The sequence below is a fragment of the Aulonocara stuartgranti genome, assembly GCF_965226115.1.
Source record: "Aulonocara stuartgranti genome assembly, chromosome: 3".
In the NCBI taxonomy this organism is placed as follows: domain Eukaryota; kingdom Metazoa; phylum Chordata; class Actinopteri; order Cichliformes; family Cichlidae; genus Aulonocara; species Aulonocara stuartgranti.
The window spans coordinates 76867102-76885058 of NC_138941.1; the positions used below are offsets into that span (position 1 = coordinate 76867102).

The window sequence follows — 17957 nt, forward strand, 5'->3', positions numbered from 1 at the left end:
ATAATAGACTTATTCTGAAACTATATATATATATATATATATATATATATATATATATATATATATATATATATATATAACAATATTCAAACATTATCTATTAGTGTTATTTTTGGTTCTGCTTCGTGTTTAAATGAGGAAAGGTTCTCATAGATTTCTTCGATTTCTCTGGTTGCAGTCTTGATTCCAGTGATTCAAATATTCTTAATGAATCACACCTGAGGTTAAAGACACATTAAGAGCCACGTGATGTGTGTAACCACTCTGCTATTTTAAATTTGTTTTATGTCTCATGCTTTTATGATTGTGTAAACTAATTTTTTTTATCTTGCTTTTTATTATTCTGCTGTGTACAGTGTCCTTGAGTGTTCTGTGCTTTCAAATAAAATGTATTATTATTATTAACTGAGACTTTGAATCACAGTTGTCTGTTTCCTCTGCAGGAAAACATGGTGCAAGCTTTACAGAGCTGTTTCAAGGTTTCCGAAAGAAGAGAAAATCCATAATTGATGGACCTTCTTCCTCTGTGTAAAGTTATCTTCCTCCCTCTTTCTCTTTGTCATGTGTTGCAAAGTTGACGTGAAATGGACAGACTAAAACTGTATCATTTAAAATGTATTCTTAACGCATCAGCGCACATCCTGCAGGTTTAAATCCAATATTTGGTAAAGCCTCAACTTACATCAGAACCTGAATACTGAAAGCATTGCTCATCTATCTTTCAATCCCCTTTTATTGATCAAGTTTGTCTTATTTCTATTATATATCGAAATTGAATCAAGTGAATCATTATTTGATTGTCATGTTAAACTGGAAACTGGAAATAGCAATGTTACAAATGTCGATCATTTGGTTGCCCTGACCGTCTGTTTTGTATTCCCTGGACCAGGATTTATGAATCTATTCCTCTCACGGCTAATGAAACAACTTGATGTTAAATTGAGGAGAGCTGGCAGGTAAGTCATCGTCCACAGCCGTTCCTCTCAGAAATGTTTGATTCAAATTACATGCATATCTGGGTTTGGTTCGTTGTTGTATGTCTGACTGACTGTTCTCTCTCACATTTGGAACAGGATGATCCTCATCTGATCATCTCATCTGTTCATCTTCTGTCTTCCGGAGTACCACAAGATCTACATCAGGGCAACTTAGTTTTCCCTGAATATTCTTCTTTGGTTCCACTTTTGTGTGGAGTTTGCATGTTCTCCCCGTGTTTGCGTGGGTTCTCTCCGGGTACTCCGGCTTCCTCCCACCGTCCAAAGACATGCAGCTTGTGGGGATAGGTTAATTGGATAATCCAAATTGCCACTAGGTGTGAATGTGCGAGTGAATGTGAGTGTGAATGGTTGTCTGTCCCTGTGTGTTGGCCCTGCGACAGACTGGCGACCTGTCCAGGGTGTACCCCGCCTTTCGCCCTATGACAGCTGGGATAGGCTCCAGCGCCCCCCGCGACCCTGAAAAGGATAAGCGGAAGCGAATGGATGGATGGATGGTTCCACTTTTAGAAAACATAATTTCCTCCTGCGACATCATGGATATTGTTTTTGTCTCAAGCGGTTCCAATGACCCACTTGAGACCACTTGAGGTACCCTTCATGTCCCTTTGGAGCTAAATAGATGTAAGGCTAGTTTTCCAGCTTGTAAAAACAAATGAACATGTGTCGACCGTCAGTGTGTTGCTCACAGACTGCAACATGTTCCAGTGTAAGGTGAGTTCATTGATCAAGTCTGCACCTGGAGGAAAGGTGTCTCCTGTTTCTTTACACTATGACATGAAAGAGCCATGTTTTTATTAGTTTTATATCTGTGGTACTGTGTGTGATTGTAATCATACAAACCGGTTTGTGAAGCAGTTTAAAGTAACTGTTGACTTTGTTGTATATATCAGAGGAGCTCTGTCAATATTTAATCTTTTCATTTACTTTCATGAATTTATTTTATGAAAAAGCAAGCTTTTGTACTGCAGGTTATCAGACATGACCATTAATGCTGAAGCAAAGGAGAAGTAACATTGACCGATAGTGAAACTGAGACACTGACCAGAGAAGTGGATAAGAGGAAACAAGCTTTATTTACTGATCTCAGTTCAGGATTCTGCTCAGACGAGACACATAAAAACACAAATCAACTGTTAAAAATAAACACCAAAGATCAGGTGACATTTGTTTGCAAAGCACTTTATAAATAGTATTCTGTGTATAATAGTTTAAATGTATGTTTTAAGTTGAAAATATAGTGTATGAATGAAATATGAAATAAGAAAACTTACATGTGGTTTATCTGTGACCCCTGAGTTGGGTTTCTAGACACTGGAAACCAAACCAGTACTGTGCCATAATGACTCGTGAACCAGCCAAACCTCTGCCAAGTGGTGATTTCTACTGTCAGGCGACTTTTCGTCTGCATCACATCTACTGTCTTTTCACAAACTACTTTGTACTTTGTTTGATTTATACATGAGGTTTTGATGTTAATGTTTTTCTAAGAACTAGCTGGTGGGTTGCTAACAGATCCATGTCATAAAACACAATTACCAAATAATCACCAGCAAACTGTCTTATAGACAGGACGTTGACTCAAACAGTTTATCAGTTCATCATTTCATATTAATGACAAATGTTCAGAATATTTTTATTTTTGATATACATGTATGATTTATGTTTCAGCCATAAATGGTTTTATATTCATATAAACATGACCGATGAATGTGTAGCTCAGTAAAGTTCCATTAAATCTGTCCACACTGTTGTGGGTTGTTTTGATTATTTAATTCTGCTTATCAGGATTTTTAAAAATGTGTTTTTATTTGATTGAATTTATCAGTCATATGAAACTATAATTTCATGTCTCTGTAAAGTTTCTCTGTCGTTGCTTTTTTAAAGAAGACATGGGCAGTGTTGCTCTTGTTCTTATGTTATACTCCTAAAAGAATGCTGTATAAAGCAGAAAGGCCCACTCTATTTTTTCTATTGTTTCATACATATTTATTTTATTAATATTGTGAATGTAGGAAATATATCTTTATTTATAGTTTTTAATGACAGACATAAAGTATATATAACAAGTTATTAACAGCCTCAGTGAGGCTCTGATGAAACAGCTTCAGGGGCTTCACAGGAAGTGAACAAGAGAAAACCAGAATTACGTTTTCCTTCTAATAAACAAGAAGCTGAAGCTTCCGATGAGATGGTCGCTCTCTTTGATCATGTATCATAAAGTTTCATCAGAATTTAAGAAGATTGACATGTTTCAGGTCCCTGCTGCACTGAAACATTAATTTGGATCACTCAGAGAAGTCATGCTCAGTGGTGACATCAACAGCAACCTCCTCATTCTGCCCACCCTGGTGGGTCATCTCCATGGAAACAACAACTCTGTTTCCTGTGGACAGAGTAAAAACATCAGTGACCAGTACAATGAAACAGGTCTAACATAACTATTGTGTCTTTAGGTTTCCTGGATTTGCTTCATTTAGCACTCACACAAAGATGTTTATTTAATCTAGATATAAGTATGAAGAAAGTGTGAAGACGTTTTACTTCCTTTGCCTACTGATTGATCATCAGTGGACCCAGATGCAGACACACTAATTAAAAAACAGCTTTTATTAGACACATGAATGACGGGTAAACAGGAGAGTATCTTAACAGAGACTCAAACAGTGTCATGGCTCGGCTGTGTGGCAGGCAGGAGGAGGACCCAAAATGCAAAACTCACACACACGGGGATGAACTCAAAAGGCAGCTTTATTGCTGACAAAAGATAATGGGAGATACAAAACTAAACTGGGAAAAACTAACGTAAAGCTCATCAGGAAACACGGGGGAATCACACACAGCATGAGGGAGAACACGACGCCGAACAGAGGGAGACTCAGACAGAAATACACAGAGGGTAAACGAGGAAAGTGGGCACACACGGGGAACACAGGTGACACTGATAATCATAACGAGACAGGGCGGGGTGAACTGAACATGACATGTAGAGGCACAGAGGTTCCGACAGGAGGAGAGAGAGCACGGGGAAAACAGACATAACGGGCTGGGGAAACATGAAACAACCACAAAGGGAGACGAGGGCTCATCAATACATAGAGGGCACACAGGGGGGAGAGAGCCATGAAGGGAAAAACACTTAGGGAACAACACAACAGGGCAACTCAGAAGACATGGCCTAAATAAGGAACGAAATACGAAAATACAAAGAACTAAGAATACTGGGCCCACATGGCCCAGGACCATGACAAACAGAAGACAAGTGAAAACTGTTGCTACACACAGTCACAATGAGGATGAATCAGGAAACACCAGAAAACAACAACAGCTGAAACTAATCAGGGACACTGAGATAAGGGAAGCAAAACTAAATCAAGAACCGAAAAGATTAAAAAAAGCAACAACAAAAGTACAGTGACATAGACACACCAAACATGAAGTAAAAGCTGAAAAACAAGAAAGTGAGAATGAACTACAACTCTAACCACGATAATTTTACTTCTAAAAGGTTCCAAACGTAAGAAACATGAAGACTAAACTGAGAAAATAATCCAGGAACAATCTACTCCTACACCAGTAATAATAATTATGATAACGTAAACTCAAAACACCATGAACACAGATATCTAAACTCAATGAAGCAAAACTAAAAACAATGAAACACATCACCTAGCTCACAGTGATGCACCTGTGTGCAGATATCTACCTGAGCGTGTGGCGGAGATCCGGTCGAGGTAAATAGACAGCAGCAGACCGGTTGTGATGAAATATGGACAGAAGACCAGCAGGTGGAAGAGAAGTCTGAACACAGACAGAGAGGAAGGAGGAGGTTGAGGAGCAGGTGAGGAAGAGCTGGTTGGATGAGAAGAAGAGGGAAGAGAGGAGCTGGAGCGCATGGTTTCAAGATGAGGAGCCACAGAAGATCTGAAAGCAGTTACAGGATCTGTAGGAGGAGAGGTGAGGGAGTGATTTCAGTTCATTAAATCGTATTGTCACTCAAAGTAAAATGTCTTGGTCCAAACTTGGCACCGCACGCTCAGAAACACTGCTAATGATTTCATTCCTCACTAATGGTTGTTGATAGGGAATTGTCTTAAATATATGATTCTACTCTTCCTCAGTTCTTCGTGACAACACCTTTCCTCCACCTCATGATGCTTTCCATCAAGGTCAAGGAAAGTGTTTAGGAAAATGTTAAACAGGTGACTTTTGTACTATGTAACCACAATGACATGAACTGATGTCAGTGTACTGACCTCTGATCTTCAGGAAGCTTTTAGGAGATGGTCCAGCCAGATCAGTAGCACACCAGTACAGACCCTCATTAGACTGCTGCACATTGGAGATGGTGTGCTCTTTATATCCAGATCCAAGAAGACGTCCACTGAAGAAGAAGTAAGCTGCCACCATGTCACCATTGATCTGTCTGCAACGCAGAGTAACATCACTTCCTGTTATCACAGGAAGTGCAGGGATCTCCAAGATCACTCCTTTTTCTGTATAAGAGACAAAACGATTCATAAAGAGAGACAGAGTTACACTAACAGAGCAGTCAGAAGCTAAAGCTTCAGCAGGGGTCATCAGTCACCTGTGACTTTGGAGTCAGTCAGACAGTACAGCCACTTTGGTTTTTGGCGTTATTTTTGTGCTACTATTCTGAGTGCATGTAAAAAAAAAAATTGCAGGTGCAAGTGTTGCATTTTGAGGAGAAATTTATTTTGAGCGAAGAAAAGATAAATTTGAGTGAACAAAAGTCATTGCTGCGTGCAAAAACTGTATTTCAGTGTTTGCTATTGTCCATACACACACACACAACAGCAGCCCCTGTCACTCAGTTTTTGCATTTGCTCTTGCTCACATTGTGTTACTCGCGCTCTCAACATTTCTGCCCGTGGGCGCTCAACTCTTTCTGTACACTGTTGTATTTGTGCTACAAAACCAGCCAATCACAGACTTGGATGCAAAAAAAATCTGATTGGCTGTTTTGTTTTCCAATCAGCTTGAAATGACGGAATTCAATATCCCAGAATCCATTTTGTCCAAAACTCAAACAAGGCAGTGGCGGAGGAGCACAGAGTGGTTGAGTTTGAAATATTTGAAATGCAAAATCTATTTAGTTTTGGACACTGAGTCTCTTTAGTAAATCCAGCAGTGTTAAATGTCAAATAGAGGTTTTGTGCCACTACAGTGAATAAGGACCTCTTTGTTCCTTCTTTAATATTCCAACATTTGTAACAATGGGATAGATTTCACTGGCTCTTCTAGTTTATGTGACTTGAATACATTAACAGGGGAAGAACATGTATCGTTAAAGTAAGATGTAAACTACAACCTTTCATTGATCTCTATGACATTTCTATTATAGTCAAGGAAAAGAGTTTGAATAAGGAAAAAGATCACTTCCTTCAGAATCAGATCTGATTCTATACATTACTATACATTAGAAAGGTATAGTAATCATCCACAACTATTTTCAGTTGCAGATGATAAAGGATTCAGAAAGTTTATTCATGCAGGTCCATATGACAGAGAATATGCATCTTCTTTTTGTTTTCATATTTTAATTTATATTTAATTGTGTTGTGGTTTGCAGTGTTTTGTGTTGTTTCATTTTAAATTTGTAAAAGGAAAAAGCTGAAAATTTAAATAGTTAAAAGTTGAAATGTGAAGAGTTGGTTTTTGTATTATATGATTTATTTATTACATTTTATGTGGAGTGAATAAATAAAATTATATTTACGGTGGCCACTAGAACAAAACACGTACAAACACAACAGAAGTGCTCCAGGATGCTAGGGGGCAGTGTTGAGCTTTTGTTACGTAGTGGCTACACAAGCCAGCAAGTACCAACGACCAGATTTGGTGTGTGGTAGTAACAGGTAAATGAACATTTTTTTTAATTATTTGAATATATATGAGTGCTTGTGTATAAATACACAAACAATACACACATGCTTTCAATTGTGTAATTTAAGTGATCTAGTAGCTCTGTTTTGAAGTCCAGTTAACGCTAGAAATGTGTTTTGGAGTTTGTACGTGCTTTGTCTCTAGGGGCAACTGCATATATTTATATATAAATAATACCACTTTTTTTTTACATTAGTAATTATTTTTGTGCATAATTTTATTTTGTTGTTAATACTAAATTAATTAAAGCAACAAAACAACCTGAAGAGCCGGTTTGGAGCCGAAGAAGCGGGCTCTTTTTAGTGAGCCGAACCGAAAGAGCCGGTTCTCTAAAAAGAGCCAGAAATCCCATCACTAATCTGTACCTGAAACAGTGATGTTAACTTCATCGCTACGCTGTCCAGATGAGCTTTCACAGAAGTAAGCTCCATCAGAGGGGCTGCACAAATTGAGATTACATTGAGAATCATCAAGATCAAAGCCTGCAGCTGCTCCACAGTCCTCAGTGAGTCCTCCTCTGGTCCTCTTCACTGTCCATCCATCAGCTGTCTGTTTATCGTCAACACAATGCAGAGACACTTGACCACAATTACTGAAGAACTGCTTTGAGTCTGGTTTAGCATGCAAAGAGACTGGAGGACAGACAGACAGAGCAAATTTATTTGTGTTCTTGTTGGAGTTTCACTGATTGTTTTCACTTCCATCGACTCACCTGCAGAAACAGTCGGTGCAGACAGCAGCAGCACACACACACCTGTAACAGGTGAAAAGTCCACAGAGTTAAAAGTCTTTAAACTCCTTCTTATTGTCCTCAGAGAAAAAAAAACTGCTGTTGCTCTTTTTCTAGGAGATATTCAACTCATAACAACTGTCGCCCCAAGGCGCTTTATATTGTATGGTAGACCCTACAATAATACATACAGAGATTGTTGGGTTTCAACAATCATATGACCCGCTATGAGCAAGCACTTTGGTGACAGTGGGAAGAAAAAACTCACTTGAAACAGGAAGAAACCTCCGGCAGAGCCAGGCTCAGGTAGGGGTGGCCATCTGCTGTGATATCCACGCTTGATGTCTTAGATGGCTATATTTAAAAGCATGACCTAATCTGGGCATGCCTGGATAAAGTTAGCCCAACCAAGTCATCAGCCTGTAAACTGTTAGAAGCACTTTACAAAAATCTGCTGGGTTACCAAAGCTCAACCATCTGTGCAGCACTTCATGTATCAGGCCTTTTGGGATAATGTCATCAGAGGAAGTCATTCCTCACTAAAGGCACCTGAACAGCTTTTAAATCATGACAAGCTAAATCCTAAATCTCAAGTTTGATTGACTTCACGAAGAATAATGAGTTTGTTTCCAGCTTACAGGGCCAGAGCTCCTCCTTTACTGATTTTTAATCCCTCAGCACTTCTCATCAGTGATTGGGAGATACAAACCTTTTCACATTGAAGATTTCTTCAGTCACGTACCTGAGCACAATCACACAGTGGCTTACAGGTGCTAATTATGCTGTCTAATTAGCTTTCACAGCTAAAAAGATGCTGTCTGCAATATTTCCCCTATAATTGAGCAATTCATTTTGAGTAGTTTTGGAGGTTTTCTTGGCAGCCTGAGTCCTTAAAAGAATAGCAGCCAACTGGCTGCCCAAAACAGAGAGCTGGTTCTGGGTTTTTAAAAATTAGCCCATTTAGCTCATTCATATCCTTTCCTTTAAACTGACAAATGCCGTTGCTGAACTCGGTAGGACCAAATTTTAAACAATCTGTTTTAAGATGATTATCCATCTTCCTGAAACCCAGAAGAAAAAAAAATATGGTCTCGGGTCAGTTTAAGCAGTGTTTTTGAGTTTGGGACTTCAGCTTCCAAGTCATCTTGTGTTTCATTCTGTAATCACAGATATTCTGAAGATAATTTAGTTTTAATGCTCCTGCCAGAGAGGAGTTTCCTCCCTCTATTTTGTGTATTTAAATTATTATTTTTTCCATTCTTTCTAAACGTTGCTACTACTTGTTACTGACTCAGAGAACTATGTGTTTAGTGTTTGATGTTAAAAACAGCATGACATATTTAACATGAACCATCGGTATGGTCGAAACTGAACTGATAAAGACAGGAGACGTTGTAGGAGTGTTTAGCTTATTTTAGAGTTTAGAAATGTGTTAACATAGAATGTAGGATTATTGTAGAGACACTGTCTGTAAAGTAATAAAGGCCTCATTGGGTTGTGAAGTTAGGAGTAGATTTTAGAAGGCTTCTCCCCCACTGAGTGGAAATTCCCCAGAGGATGTTTTAAGGTGGGGGTGTTAACATTTGTAACTGTGGGGGGAGTTTTATGACCTCTAGGAAGATATCTTCACCCACAGTGTTTTAACTGTCACGCACACACATCCACACGCACACTCACTCATGTGCATTCACACATACACACAGGTATGCGCACGCACTCACTCACGAGCACTCACATAGACACGTGGGAACGTGCACATGTAGGCATTCACGTGCTCGTGCACATAGACACAGACAGAGTTTGCAGCACACCGTAGGGGGTTTTATGATGGGGTCACTTCTATAAAGCTGGCTGTAACTAACAAAGGGGTGAAGATTTTGGAGAGGGACACCGGCCTCATCTTCCCTTCTAGAAGTGCATGCTTAAATGAAGATAAATGAAGATGAATAAAGATGAATAAAAGATTTTGTGAAAATGACTACTGAGTCCGGTGCCATCTCTGGATGCTCGAGGAATAGAAAGAACCGGGGTAAAACTGATTTCGCAACAACGTACAGTTTAATACACTTTTATCATGTATATTAATTGTACAAAACGGGATAAAAGATGAAGCATGTGTCCCTTTCTAGTTTCTTAATTTAATTTATTTTTCTCATTTCTGCTGCAGCTGTCTCTACTTCACACTTGTCTACAAAAACAAGCTGACTTCCTGTTTTTACCTCCTGTAGCACCAAGGAAACTCAGCATTCACAGAGTGTCTGTTCTTTAGCTGGACTCGCTCTGATCTCTGTGGGAGCTGAAATTATTAAGTGTAGGAGCTCTGTGTGACTCACCAAAGAGCAGTGTGACGGCTGCAGTCTTCATGGTGTCTTGATGATGACTGAAGATGAAAGTGAGCAACAGAGTCTCACTTCAGCTCTTTACGGCAGCATGTTACCACATTAAAGACAGAAGCCTCAGAGTGAAAGCTCTTTGCTTACCCTCCCTTCCCTGTTAATGCCCTTCATGGCCCCCTGGCAAAACTTTGATAGACCCGCCCCTGCACAGTTACCAGCTGTCAGCTGCTTAGAAAAGGATCCTGATGTTATTTGTCTCTCAGAAACAGTTCATAACTTCAACTCATTCATGTCTCCTAAAAGGTAAACCTGTTTCTCCATCACAGCTCTGATGGTTCAGTAAGGACATCTCCTGGTTTCATCTTCATGTTTCCCTCTCACCAAATAACCAAACCGACATCATGACAAGTAGACAATTAGAAAGTAATATTAAATAAACTCTAACAACAGCTGATCAAGCTTAAACATGCTGCTGTTGTTCATCTGCTGGTTTCCCTTTTTAGCGCAAAGTGACCGGTAAACAAACTAGAGAAAAGCCGATCAGCTGATCAGTGATCATTTTCATGATTGAAGTAGCAACAAGAGAGAGAGGGGGGGAGAATGAGAGAAGAAGAGGCAGCTGTGCAGCATAAAGACGCAGAATAACTCCAGCTTTGTGTTTTTGTTTCATTCTAGCTGAAGTACGGGACAAACTGTGCTCCTTCTCAGCTCAATATGAAAGGTGTAGCATTTTCTCTGAATACTGGGCGATTCCGTTTTTTAGAGGACAGTTGGCAACTCTACTAACTATTCCAACTATCTAAGCATTCTTTGCTAAACTTCTCTTTTGACAGAATTCTCTTAAGAGACTATCCAAACTCTGCAGCTTGCTTAGAGAAACAGTAGCTATGCTTTTTAGACGAACATCCTACACCAGACCACATCCTACCATTTCTTGCCATCATGCAGGTTTCCAGCCAACCACAGCCTCGGATGTTATGCAATACTGGTTGTTCACAAAAACAATACATGAAGCTGGACCTTATACAGAACAGACACTGCTTTGTTCCTGTTTACAAGCTGGTAAAGCAAACACTTTGAATCAGTACTCAATACCACACTGTTCTTGATGCTTTTACATGTATATGGAAAGGTTCAGTTTCCTCAAATGTCACATCAGGCTTGTTTTAGGATTTTGTGTCACAGATGACATACTGATTAAATTTAAGTGTCCATCCATTCGCTTCCGCTTATCCTTTTCAGGGTCGCGGGGGGTGCTGGAGCCTATCCCAGCTGTCATAGGGCAAGAGGCGGGGTACACCCTGGACAGGTCGCCAGTCTGTCGCAGGGCCAACACACAGGGACAGACAACCATTCGCACTCACATTTTTTCGCACATTCACACCTAGTGACAATTTGGATTATCCAATTAACCTATCCCCACAAGCTGCATGTCTTTGGACGATGGGAGGAAGCCGGAGTACCCGGAGGGAACCCACGCAAACACGGGGAGAACATGCAAACTCCACACAGGGAGACCCCGGCCTGATGGTGGAATTGAACTCAGGACCTTCTTGCTGTGCGACAACAGTGCTAACCACCGTGCCACCATGCTAAATTTAAGTGTAATTATCAATTTATGTGAAGCATTGTTGACAACTGTATGGTTTAAGCATACTGAAAGGGAATTGTGAGAACAGAGTTTGGCTGTAAGCCTGCTGATTGTCAGCTTTAAACACTCACACAAACTATGATAAATAAACTAGTGTAGGAAATTATGAGTACCTGTAAATGATGTGAAGCTCTGTGTTGGATGATTGTCGTACAGTTCTCAGTGTCATTACTATGTTTTTGTCATTTCTGTGAAGATGAAATACTTCAGGGGTATACATCCAGCTGTGTCAGCTGACAGGATGTCAGAGCAGTGTTTGCTCTGCTTCAGAAGGTCAGCAGTCTTCACAGGAAGCTGATTCTAGTCAGGTGTAAAGTTTCCATTACTGTCTTAACAGCTACATGATGATCATCTTTGGTCTTGCAGCAGAGGAGGAATGATCAGAATAACCTGCCCCAGTCACACTGCAACTTTGAGGGTGGATGCTGATGAGTGAGAGGAACACTGGTGGAGTCTGAGATCCACAACTTTATCGTTATTATTATATTATTATCAGTGTTGGGCAAGTTACTTTGAAAACGTAATTAAAATATAGTTACTTCTTCAAAAAAGTAACTGAGTTAGTAACTGAGTTATAATATTCTAAAAGTAATTAATTAACTATTGCATTACTTAAAAAAAAATGTTTTACCATCTGGGGCCCAGGGTATAATCGGCCATTTTTAACTACTTTTGATGTTTCCTCTACATTTCACCTTTAAAAACTATTTACTTTGCCTTTTTTTGTTATCATTCTTTTCAGCACAACCCCATGTGTCTGAATTTACAGTTATGTTTCCATTTTGACATACTGTATTAACTCAATTGATCTAAAATTAGACAAAAAACATAAAATCCGAGTTGAAAAAGTGATATTTTTTACTGTAACAAACCACAAAGATGCTTAATGAATCATATTTCGTAACTTTAAATGCAAATATAAATTGAAAATGTTTAAAATCATATGCACAAGTTTTACAAACAACATCACAGCCTGACACCTGCAGGTCTGACAGCAGCAGGTGTATCACTCCTGTTTCTACCTGGAGACACTTCATTGTTCTGACACACAACACAAAACTATCCACAGCACTACACACTAACTACACAAGACAACACGTCACTCCTAAAACTTTCCTCTCTTCCTAAACAACCAGATGTCATGTTGCCATATCATTTTTTGATTGGTCGACATGGTGCATTTTCCCACCAACACGAAAGGGCAGGTTTGGGGTTTTTTTTGCTCATAAGCAGTGCTTATGAGTGCTTGTTAGCGCTGTCCTTAGACAGTAAACATGATGAAACTATTGAGGAAAAACGCCGGGTATAAATTGTTTATCATGACTCTGGTTTTACATGGCCTATCAACACAATTTAGAAACTGGTATATATCACCTTGTTGCTTTGTCATCTTGAAGTGGTCATGTGATTGGCTTACCACGACTTTATTCTTCCTCAGTCAAACAGCAGCACTCATGAGATTGTTTTGCCCCCTTAGCTCCAGGCAGAAAATGATTGCCGTCCGCGGGACGGCAATCAAAACACAAACCAAGCACACCATTGTTTTTCTTGTGACATTACCAATAAGTTTGATGTGTCACATGGCCCTCTTCCTATTGAAAAAACAAAAGTTGTATCCAAGATGGCCGACTTCTAAATGGCCACCATGGTCACCACCCATCTTAAGGAGTTTGCCCCCTCACATATACTAATGTGCCACAAACAGGACTTTAATATCACCAACCATTACCATGTTGTTACAGTGTATCCATATAAATGGTCCATCCTGTATATACCAGTTTTTGAATTGTGTCGATGGGCCACGTAAAACCAGAGTTATGATAAAAAATACACACGATGTCTTTTTCTGAACAAAACAGCGGTGTTTACAGCGGGAAGAACAGTAAAAACGACGTTTTTTCAATTTTAAATACACGTAGACATTGAGGGCTATCAGGAGGGACTATGCACTTACCTGCTGCTCTCTGGCAGGTAGCTCCATGCCCTCCTGGGTTTTAATTGCACCTTAGAACACACATGCATCAACACTACAATGAGCGGGTGGAGGGAGGTTTGGAGTCTTCTCTCACCCCCGTTCTCTGCGGCCTGCTGGAGCGGGGGGGCTAGGAGGAGTTGGCCGTCTGACTGCGGTCTGGAGTGTGGGGCCTCCCTGCTGCTGCGGAGTCGGGGCGGTCTGCCTCTCCCCACCGCAGGGAAAAGGGTAACACCACCTGGGTCTGGGTGCAGTTCCCCCCTCCAGGGGCAAAGGTACCTAGACCCGGCTCGTAGAGTACGCTTGGGGAGTGTGATCGTATGTACAGCGTCTCTTTATGTCTGTCTCCACGTTGGTTGAGTGTGGAGTAAGTGCATATGAGAGCATGAGGGTGGGAATGGATGTTTGTGTCTGTGTGTGCCTGTATGTCTGTGTCTATATGTCAGGTTGGGTATCAGACGCCACCTCTCTGGGGACATCTCAGGCCCTCCAAGGTTTGGAGGCCTATCTCCCCCCACCACCACTTCCCCTGCCGGTGGCGGACTCCCTCAGACATCGGTGCGTTGGTGGTTCTTTGTGTCTGGGGGTGGGCGTCCGGGTACACACCGGCTCACTCCTTGGCGGCCGCTTATTGGGGCTCGCTCGGGCCACTTCGGAGGTGGGGTGCCCCCGGCCTCTCGGCCTGGGGCTCGGTCACTCAGGCACAGCTGGCTGCCGGCGGAGCTCACGGGCGCGTCACTGCAACTCCCCCTGGCTTCTGCTCCGCGCCTGCTGAATGAGCCCTCATCTGGGACTCTCCTTAGTAGGGATGGGTACCGGTGTCATGATGGCACCGGTTCTGACATAAACGGTAGTAACCAGACCGAAAGCAGTGCACATTTCGGTGCTTTATTTCGGTGCTTTTTTTCCCTGAGCTGTGATACACTTCTAGCCAATCATTTTACGTTTCCGAGGATAGTAGGCGGGTCCAGGTACGTACGGTCTTTTGGAGCAGAGCTACAGATTAAAAATGCCCAAGGCGAAGCGGTCAAAAGTCTGGCTGTATTTCACAGCAAAATATGCAAACTCAGCAGCCTGCAACAAGCGCTTTAAGCTGATACTGTGATACTGTCAAAGGAGGTAACACCTCGAATCCGATGAAACACCTGGCGACGCATAGCGGGTTTTTTTTAAAAGCCGAGAAATGCACCGTATTTGACGGCAGCAGCAGCCGTTCTTCTCTGCATGAGTAGCTTAATGTTGTTCGTGTGTAATTTACGTTGAGTAGGCTAACCACGTTATTACATTAATGCATGTAAGGTGAACTAGCAAACATCATCATAGCTACATGCGGCTGTCTTCTTGTTTGATGGCAGATACTCCCGTCACCCTGGCCAAAAAGGCTAAAATGACCAAAGAAAAAGAGGGAAACAGCTAAACATGAGAGGTTTATGGACAAAGTTTGTATTTTTTCCATTGTTTAAGCTTCCAGCCAAGAGTGATACCATATATGCCCCATTTGTGCAGAAAAGGCTAACATTGTTATCTTTTTACAAAAAACAGCTGAACATGAGAGGTTTTTGGACCAATTTTGTGTTCTCCATTCTTTAAACACCGGTTTGAGCACAGTTTAAGCACCGGCACCGTTTCAAAAGTACCGATTTGGCACCGGTATCGGATAAAACCTAAACGATACCCATCCCTACTCCTTAGCTCTTACTAGAACAGTGGCGCGGCTGCCCCTCTGTGGGTCTTCCTTGGTCTCTTGTGTTCTGGGGGCCTCTGGATGTCTGGAGTTTTGATCTCCTCCATACCTGCTTCATACCATAGAGGACAGGGCTGTGGCTCCCCCCACGCCCTAGCAGATCATTACATGGAGAAACCTTTGGAATGCAAGCATGCTGATCCACACAGGTATGCACACAGGTGTACACATGGGTATTCACAGACGCGGACTACAGCTTTCTTGGCTGCTGCCTCAAAGCACATTGTGCGCTGTCTATCTTGCATGCTACACAATATCGTTTATTATTTAGTAACTATTGATATCTATTGCTAGCTAGTTTATTGTGATGGTGCTTTTTTTTCTTATTATGTTGCTCTTTGTTGTTTGCTTTCTCTTCTGTTTTTTTTTCTCCATACAGGTGACCCAGGAGTTTTGTTTTTTTTGTTTGTTTGTTTGTTTGTTTTTTCTCTCTTCCCCCCCCTTCTCACCGTCTCTTCTCCCCTTTAGGTTTTCTTTCTCTCCCTCTCTTTCATTCTTTCTCCCTGTCCTATCCCACAGTCATGTCTGTCCCGTTTGTAGCAACTGAAAATAAAATAAACTCATAATTATAATAAAGGTCAATCAAATGGATCAATATGGCAAGGCCACGATGATCCACTTGATAAAATAAATCCGCTTGGAATCTTTCTTGGCCTTAAGACAACAATTCTGATGGCTATAGATCCAAACGGGACAAAAAACCCCAAAAAAAACCCCCCAAAAAAAACGACGTTTTCTATGGACATCACTAGCAAACACTCTCCGCTTGTGAGTGAAAAAAGAAAAAGAAAAAACACCCCTTCCCTATAGGTGTTAAAGTTTACCATGTCAGCCAATCAAAAAGATAATATGGCAACATGTGGCATTTGGTTGTTTAGGTAGAAGGGGAAGTTTTAGGAGCAACACCCGCGACGGAAAGTGGGCAAGCGAAAGAAAGAGAGAGAGCGAGTTTTCATATGTAAGACATTAGTGACGTTTAGTGATGGGTCTTTCTAGCACAAACCCGCCGCTGGAACGAGACATTTCAGCTACACAGCAAAGCAAGACACGAGCAGGCAAAGTTCTTTGTGTTACTCATATATGATGGAGAGAACCATATATGGTTCCAGTCGCTCTTGTCCGCTCCCTCGTAACACTGCTCTTTTATTAGAAAAAAGAGTACTGTGTGTGTATGTAGCTGTGTGTGTGTGTGGGTGGGGGGGGGGGGGGGGGGGGGTCAAGATGTGACCCCATTAACGACTTCCCTAAACCTGCTGGTCTGGAAATCCAGCAGTCCACCTAAACAAAAGGCACTTAGACTAAAACAGATATAGATGTGTTTGCTATACCATATATCAGTAAGGGAAGATAACCTCTCTCATGACCCTAGGATCTGAGTGTGAATGCCAGAACACTCTGGAATGCACACAAAGTCTTTGCAGACGACTAAGGATCAGACCCCTATCAATATGACATCGATTATAAACCTTAAGCATATATGAGTAAATATTTCTAAGGATAAATGACAATCAACAATATAAACCTGACATTTAGCATGTTTGGAGGCTATTGTTAGCGTGTTGTGTTGTTATTGTTTTGTTTTGTGTGTCAGTTAAACTGCTGAATGTCACACAAAACAAAAAAAGCCATCATAGGCAGATTGCAGTGTAAACGCTGTCTCCACATGGAAAACAGGACTGATGCGCCTCCTGCTGTCAGACCTGCAGGGTTTAGGCCTGTGCTGTTCTCCTCTGTCTTATACTGAACTTTTTTGGACTGGCACAAATAATTTGTGTGCCTTCTTATTTGATGCAGCCCAGCTGATTGTTCTGTAAATAGATTTAAATGGTTATATAAAAAACGCCTGAGGCCTTTGCTGCATTTTTTGATAAATAGTACAATATAACTTTGTTGTTTGCAAAACTTGTGCATAATTTTTAGAAATGTACAATTTCTATTTGCATTTCAAGTTATGAAATTGATTTGTTAAACATGTTTGTGGGTTTTACAGTAAAAAATATAACTTTTTTCTACTCTGATTTTGAATTTTTTGACTGAATTTAGATCAATTGTGCTAATATAGTATTCCAAAATGAAAAAAAAAACCCTAAAATTTCAGATATTGAGGTTGTGATGAAAATAATGATACCAAACAAGGCAAGATAAACAGCTTTTAAAGGTTAAATATAGAGGTAAAATCAAAAGTAGTCAAAAGTGGCCAATTATGCCCTGGACCCCAGAGGGTTAATATTGTTGTAATTGTTTATAAGTCTATAGAACAATTAGGGGCTGGGAATGTATAAGATAAAGGTCTAAATTTATCTTACTTTGCTCACATTTCACTGAGTGTATATTTGTTAATAACTTGAATTGCATTATTTTTATGGATGAGGATAAAGTGTAAGATAATTGGGAATTTCAGGGTTTACTTTATTCTGTTTAGTGTAATGTTTCTTTCCTTATTTAAATTTTTACATACTGTTCCCTTAATACATGGTAATTGTGCACAGAGGGAGCAGTCGCAATCAGCACTATGGAGTAACAGAGGCTTTAACTAGCTTTGGAGGCAAACTGTTTTCTTGCCGTGCTTGGAAGTGTACAGGAACATTCAGACGGATTACTATAATTCAAGACTGTGAAAAT

At 40.6% G+C, this 17957-nt stretch overlaps 2 protein-coding genes across 3 annotated transcripts in view; one reads left to right on the forward strand and one right to left on the reverse strand.

Annotated features, from left to right (window-relative positions):
* Nucleotides 1-1175, forward strand: part of LOC309703511 (uncharacterized protein) — a 21319-nt gene extending 20144 nt beyond the window's left edge. The window contains exons 8-10 of one of the 2 annotated variants that reach the window (XM_082528397.1): nucleotides 444-528; nucleotides 890-956; nucleotides 1074-1175. In XM_082528397.1, coding sequence (XP_082384523.1) covers nucleotides 444-528; nucleotides 890-932 — 128 coding nt within the window. In that variant the 3' untranslated portion in view covers nucleotides 933-956; nucleotides 1074-1175. Of the gene's footprint in view, nucleotides 1-443; nucleotides 534-889; nucleotides 957-1073 lie in introns of those variants that run through there. The other variant, XM_082528398.1, reaches the window with a different exon arrangement.
* Nucleotides 1094-10067, reverse strand: LOC309703626 (uncharacterized protein). The gene is made up of 6 exons (XM_082528552.1): nucleotides 9966-10067; nucleotides 7615-7656; nucleotides 7268-7534; nucleotides 5252-5491; nucleotides 4702-4938; nucleotides 1094-3381 (listed from the first exon to the last, which is right to left on the reverse strand). The coding sequence occupies exons 1-6, from the start codon at nucleotides 9994-9996 to the stop codon at nucleotides 3284-3286; spliced, it is 915 nt and encodes a 304-aa protein (XP_082384678.1). The 5' UTR covers nucleotides 9997-10067; the 3' UTR covers nucleotides 1094-3283.
* Between the last annotated feature and the right edge of the window lie 7890 nt (nucleotides 10068-17957).

What these genes read in the sequence shown, in the direction of transcription:
- LOC309703626 (XM_082528552.1), bottom strand. Translation starts at nt 9,996, where the DNA reads ATGAAGACTGCAGCCGTCACACTGCTCTTTG. An exon ending in AGCCGTCACACTGCTCTTTG is followed by an intron (nt 7,657 to 9,965) that starts GTGAGTCACACA and finishes CACCTGTTACAG; the next exon opens with GTGTGTGTGTGCTGCTGCTG. An exon ending in AAGCTTCCTGAAGATCAGAG is followed by an intron (nt 4,939 to 5,251) that starts GTCAGTACACTG and finishes CTCCTCCTACAG; the next exon opens with ATCCTGTAACTGCTTTCAGA.